This window comes from Tarenaya hassleriana, unplaced genomic scaffold (genome assembly GCF_000463585.1).
Source record: "Tarenaya hassleriana unplaced genomic scaffold, ASM46358v1 Cleome8, whole genome shotgun sequence".
Classification (NCBI taxonomy): Eukaryota; Viridiplantae; Streptophyta; class Magnoliopsida; order Brassicales; family Cleomaceae; genus Tarenaya; species Tarenaya hassleriana.
Genome location: NW_010970490.1, coordinates 4,611,506 through 4,617,229, shown reverse-complemented (window position 1 = coordinate 4,617,229; position 5,724 = coordinate 4,611,506). Strand labels below are relative to the sequence as shown.

At 38.0% G+C, this 5,724-nt stretch overlaps 1 protein-coding gene across 6 annotated transcripts in view; it reads right to left on the bottom strand.

Moving 5' to 3' along the window:
- Positions 1 to 640: 640 nt before the first annotated feature.
- The window catches only part of LOC104803035 (sterol 3-beta-glucosyltransferase UGT80B1), a 6,275-nt gene continuing 1,191 nt past the window's right edge, over positions 641 to 5,724 (bottom strand). For 5 of the 6 annotated variants that reach the window (XM_010526906.2, XM_010526902.1, XM_010526903.1 and 2 more), the window contains exons 3-15: positions 5,076 to 5,224; positions 4,636 to 4,878; positions 4,168 to 4,279; positions 3,901 to 4,071; positions 3,699 to 3,762; positions 3,543 to 3,600; positions 3,282 to 3,459; positions 2,867 to 2,997; positions 2,542 to 2,644; positions 2,367 to 2,443; positions 2,186 to 2,233; positions 1,858 to 2,007; positions 641 to 1,184 (exon numbers count right to left, since the gene is read on the bottom strand). In XM_010526906.2, coding sequence (XP_010525208.1) covers positions 969 to 1,184; positions 1,858 to 2,007; positions 2,186 to 2,233; positions 2,367 to 2,443; positions 2,542 to 2,644; positions 2,867 to 2,997; positions 3,282 to 3,459; positions 3,543 to 3,600; positions 3,699 to 3,762; positions 3,901 to 4,071; positions 4,168 to 4,279; positions 4,636 to 4,878; positions 5,076 to 5,192 — 1,668 coding nt within the window. In that variant the 5' untranslated portion in view covers positions 5,193 to 5,224 and the 3' untranslated portion in view covers positions 641 to 968. Of the gene's footprint in view, positions 1,185 to 1,857; positions 2,008 to 2,185; positions 2,234 to 2,366; positions 2,444 to 2,541; positions 2,645 to 2,866; positions 2,998 to 3,281; positions 3,460 to 3,542; positions 3,601 to 3,698; positions 3,763 to 3,900; positions 4,072 to 4,167; positions 4,280 to 4,635; positions 4,879 to 5,075; positions 5,225 to 5,438; positions 5,719 to 5,724 lie in introns of those variants that run through there. The other variant, XM_010526900.1, reaches the window with a different exon arrangement.

Below are 5,724 nucleotides of genomic sequence, written 5' to 3'. Positions count from 1 at the left end.
CTCCCATATTTTTGCCGTTGAGAACCAGTCCTTAAAGTCATCAGCAACATGCTTCCAGAGACGTTTGTCCGGGCCTCGTTGGTCGGTAGGGGCTTGGATGTTCGTCAGGGCGATTAGGACTCCCTGCACTTAAAAAAAAAAAAAAAAAAAAAAAACACAAAGTTGTGAAGTGTACAGCTACAATCTCTTTAAAATACCAATTGAAATGGAGGATTTTGTCAAACTAAATTATTATAATTTGCTTTGGATATTTAAGTTTTTATACATCGAATAATATAATTATTATCCTAATTTAATATTATTTAAAAATATTAGTTATGATTTTTTAAAATAAAATTTATTGAATTTAAATTTTCGTTCAAAATTTTATTTGTTATTCACAATTTTGTTTTACTCAAGTTTTTATTATTTTTATATTTCATTCAAATTCATTTAATTTATTTTAAAAACATTTTTTTATTAGATTTAATTTATTGATCAATATGTATTTTTCAGGTCATTTATATACAAAAATGATAAATCTATTTTTCAATCGATTTCAGTTAATTTGTAACTATTTTTTTCGGCGAAAACAATACTTTACATAATCGGTAACTTGTAAATGGTACCGACATTTATCTGACTTTTAACATAGAACACGAAAAAATAACAACACAACTTATCCTTATTTTAGCCCACCAACTTACAAAAGTTACAAGAACAACCCCAAACTTTTATGTCAACACACATTGTGGACCCAAAAGGGGACATAAGGGTAAGCTATTAACTATTTCAATCCTATTGAACCACCAACTTAACAGAAATACAAAATCAACCCCAATAAGTTTATTCCTAACACATCCAACCCCACAAAAAACAAGCCTATATATACCACAATATACATAACATCAAGTCCCTGACCATGAGACCATGAATGAAATCAATGAATTGTTGAGAGAACATATGCAAGTGAATCCTGTAAGAAATGTTCATACACCACCACAAGGAAGGCAGCATCTTTTCCCAATCTGAATGAAAAACCACTGTATCGGGTTGGGATGATCGTCTTCCTCCTCCTCCTCGGGGGAGGAAGAATGGCGTATCGGGAGCTCAGGTGGCAGATGCCTGTGGAATGCATCCACTGCTGCAGCCACGCCGTCCTCGTTCTCTAGTAGCTTCGCTAGCTCCATTACCCGCGATTTCACCTGAGAGATCATGTTTCATGTGGATAAGAACTGTATTAGATATGGTAAGAGAGGTTGTTTGGATGGTGAGAAAATGTGAGAAACAGGGAGCCTTAGAACAGAGGGAAAATGTGGAAACTTTTTCAATGGGTATTCACTTCAACAGAATATACATCTTTATATACAACCCGAAATCTGTCAACTGGGTAACTAACTAACAGGATCTTAACAGAAAACTGTTAGGTGTGAGGCCAAATATTCCAGTTGAGACCAAATGAGAACTCAAATGTCTGTCCTACTTTAGTCTGAGAATGTTCCCAAATGATGGGAAAAAACTTGCAGGGAAAAGAACAAGACTTGTCTCTGGGTATTTTCTGGGCATATGATATAATCCGGTTGCCAAAAGATTCCAAAGGGTTTGTGAGATTCCGAGGTTACACCATTTGACAATATAGATACGGATAAGACAATCTCTACATATGAGCTTTTGCCACCCGCAAACTACGTATCCAACTGGAACTTGCAGTTGGAAACTATCCTAAGACTATAATAATCCCCAAAAGGTTAGCATCGCCATTTTTCATTTAAAGGGAAGATAGCGAAGCTATGGTAACCGGGTGGAGGCTATATACGAAAGAATGTAATCGTTATAACTTATACCAGGATAGAGTATGGAAAACTGAATGTGTGTTACCTCTGGTTGAAGCATGAATGTTATGGCATTTGAGAGGTTCTCCACATTGAGCTGAGAGATCGGTATTGGTGAAGGTCCGAGCCCTTTCTGATGAATCCGATCACCCCAGAAGAATTGGTCCCCAAAGAACGGCACGATAGTCGTTGGACACTGCACCACGTAACTTCTGAGTAAGCACAGAATGAACAAACAATTTTTATCGGGTTTACATAACTTTATCGGCTTTAATGGCAGACTATTTTCACCATAGGAGATTTTGGTAATGTGTGGAGAATAAGAATATTAAGATATTTTTCGCATAAAAATTCAAACTTTAAAAAGTTTATACCCCAGCTCTTAGACCAGTTGCGGTGGTTCCAGCACCGCCATGATGAACCTTCATATCCATAGAAAAAAGAACAGAAATATTCGATAAGATATATAGTCTTCAGGAGACATGAAGTAAGTAATACAATGATGTATCTCCAATATCGAAGATATAAGTTTCTCGGAACGTTAAGTTTGCTTACCGCAGCAGAACACTGAGGAAACAACCAATCATGAGGGCAGTCCTCCAAAAGGAATACGTTTTCGGGAACTTCAGAAACTGCAATATAGCGGCAGAATATGCTTTTACTGAATCAAAATGGATACTGAGTTGATTCGGGAAACAAGAGCCGAACAAGAAGGTAGAAAGCTACTTACGGTTTCCAAGCCCTCCCCAACCTCGATCAACTATCCCTCTTTGCCCTGTATCTCTTAATGTTTCCAATATGATGTCCATTGTTTTCTTCGGATCATCGAGAGGCTGAAAATTGTGAAAGAAAAAAAAGAAAAAGAACAGAACGTCTATTTAACATATGAATATCGAATTACGCACTTGGAGAAGTATAATGCACTAAAGGTAGATTACTGTCAAGAAATTCCAGGAGTGAAATTTAACCGACTATATCAGTATCAATCCTAACTGCTCCAAGATTTGCAGGAAAGAGAGCAACTTTTTTCAGTACAGTATCAGTCTTTGGCTCACCATGCTTCCGAAACCAATATATATGGGAGGCGATCCTCTTTTTATCCAGCGAACAAAATCTTCCTGAGGTTGGTACTTCGATCCAAGGTTTAAGAAACAATAACCGAGAACATCAACTAAAGGGCCCCAATCTGCAAATCAGAAGACAAAATCTGGTAATTGTCCGAGAGAGAAAATAAAAATTCCCCTATAGAATTTGAGTAAACGCAAAGTTCATCAGCTTGCACTAGAACATGACATAAACTGATAATTGAGAATGGACCCCAAAGCCAGAAGAAGAACACGAGCCTTGAGACCAGACAAAGCGCTTGTCTTGGTGTGGCATTTCTAAAAGTTGTATGTACAAAGCAACTAAAAGCCAAAGAAATATATGAAAGATTTTACCAGAATGTGTGTATGTGTGTGTACGCCTTACCACTCGGTTTTGGAACAATATGGGAACTCCACATGTAACCAGTTGGCAAGTGAGCAATTGAACCATGGTAAGTACTGAAATAAGCTATAGGTGCAAGGTCTAGCTTCCTCTTCCTAAAATCATTGATATATGCTCTTATGCTCCACCAAATCAGCAGATCAACGACAATATACGATAGCTGAAAGCAAGAAAGTAGAATTACAGAATCAGAGATGAAAAACGGAAGAAGATAACATTTGATATTATGGCGAAAATATGTACCCAATTCCCAGCTCTTTGAGGTACACGAGCTAAAGGGTGGGAAAATTCCTGGGTCGGCCTGCCTACAAGAAAGAGGAAGTAAGAGAGATTTTGAAAAATAATAAACGTTAAGACCGAATCTTGATTCATGAGATTAACATGCAAAGAAAAACTCACGTCCAAGGCATCGTGAAAAACATGTGAATTGGTATTCCAAGAGCTTCAGCAACGTGGACATGTCCTGTAATATAGAAGTGAAACACGACTCATGATATTCTTGGAAGGAAGTGATGAAAATCGAACTAGAAAATTATGTATTGGATCTTGGTATGTATCAATAACAGTAGTATTATGAGTTGATGTTGGTATGAAATTTTACCGTAAGCAGGAGGATTTGCAATAATTGCCTGAGCTCTAAAAGCAGCACCAGTCTCCATATCCGGCTCTGTGCATGCAGGAAGAAGAGATTCTATAATTGCCTTCAATTGCTTTCTCTGTTTCGATATTTCTCCAGGTCCTGATGGAATCAGACCCTTATTTCTAGCCATATCTACAACCAGGAATACACAGCTGAATCAATCAAGATTTAGTCATTAACATATACACGAAAGTATAAACGAAATCTTGCATGGAGGATATCTCTTACATCCAGCCAAAACCCGAGGGTCACCACCCAAGGGATAGAACTCTACTCCAGCAGAACGTACAAACGAGCTGAAATTCACATGGGTTGCCAATCGAACACGATGCCCAAATTCCTGAAACCAAAGTAGAACGATAAATAGCTTCAAGCTTTGTTGCCTAAATTTACATTCCTTAATTCCAACCTTCAGCTAGTCCAAATGCTCTGATTCAATACTAAGAAATCTCAGCGTCTGGCCAGAGAGATTGCATCAGGAACCAATATGTGAAAGATGGTTTGAAGAAACCTAACATAACTAGACAGCTCTTTGTAAACAGAAATAGAACACATAATAGAGACGCACTGAACTGATTCAACAACTAGAAAACATATATGATATGGCAACGCTTGCCCCAAAAAAATCTAAACTAAAACAAAGAAGGAAAAAACAACGGGAACTAATGAAACAAAAAAATAAAAAATAAAACTCACCTGAAGTCGCTTGGCCATGGCCAAGAAAGGTTGTACATCTCCTCGAGTTCCTACCACGAGAATAGCAATTTTTAACCTTGGAATCGATTTGATGGACTCAGCGAAGGATTTGTCATATGTGATCGTGGACCGCCCTGTGACTGGCTGGAGCTCAAATAACTCCGATACCGGGTTGCTTCTATCTATATCAACTTCCACTGTCCCATCATTTTGTATTCTGACTAGTTCCACTATAAGTTTACGCTGAAACCACGGAAAAATACCGTAAAGCATGAGCATGTCCGAGTATAGAATCTCATGAGCCTTCTAAAGTGCAAAAATAAGATCACCAAAATAGACAATCATTTTCTTATATGATGCTACAATGCGATTAATATAACTACATATGACGAGAAATCTCAAAGTTTATGGCTATATATATGTGATTACAGTGTGCTAACCTTTTCACGCTCCGATAATCTATCCAACTTTAGATTATACGTGGGGGTTGACCTTTTTTCTGTCAACGACCGAGAGAACACAATCTCACTGCCATCGATCAGCATATCTCCGGGCATACCAACAGGTGCAGTCACACAGTGATCGAGCCCTTCAAGAACACAAAATCAAGATCAGTGAAGCACAACTTCAACAGCAAATGGTATCATGGCCTCGTATGGAGACAACAGAAGGAAAACAATGGAAGAAAAGATTAAGTGAAGGCGAGAAGACTTGGTAGAGGATGTTCCAGATACTATATCCAAACACAGAAACCCTAACATCTGGATAACATAGAATTAGGGCAGGTTGTACAGAGAAGTAACCTCTACTATGGTGGTGAGAAGACCGATCAGAAAACGCCTCTACAACACCCGGTTTTTCCAACAGTCTTGCTTTCTCATTATCGGTACCATTATCAGAAGACTCGTACTCATCTTCTGAACTACTAAACTCTTCAACATCAAAGTTTTTAAGTGGATGATCAAACACTTGATTCCCCATCAATGCCAAGAAGCAACTAAACAGCTCCTACTGCTCAATGCCCAAAAGAACATCCACTGGAACAAAGCTCCTTATGGATTTAAACTCCACTAAATGAATCTCCCTACA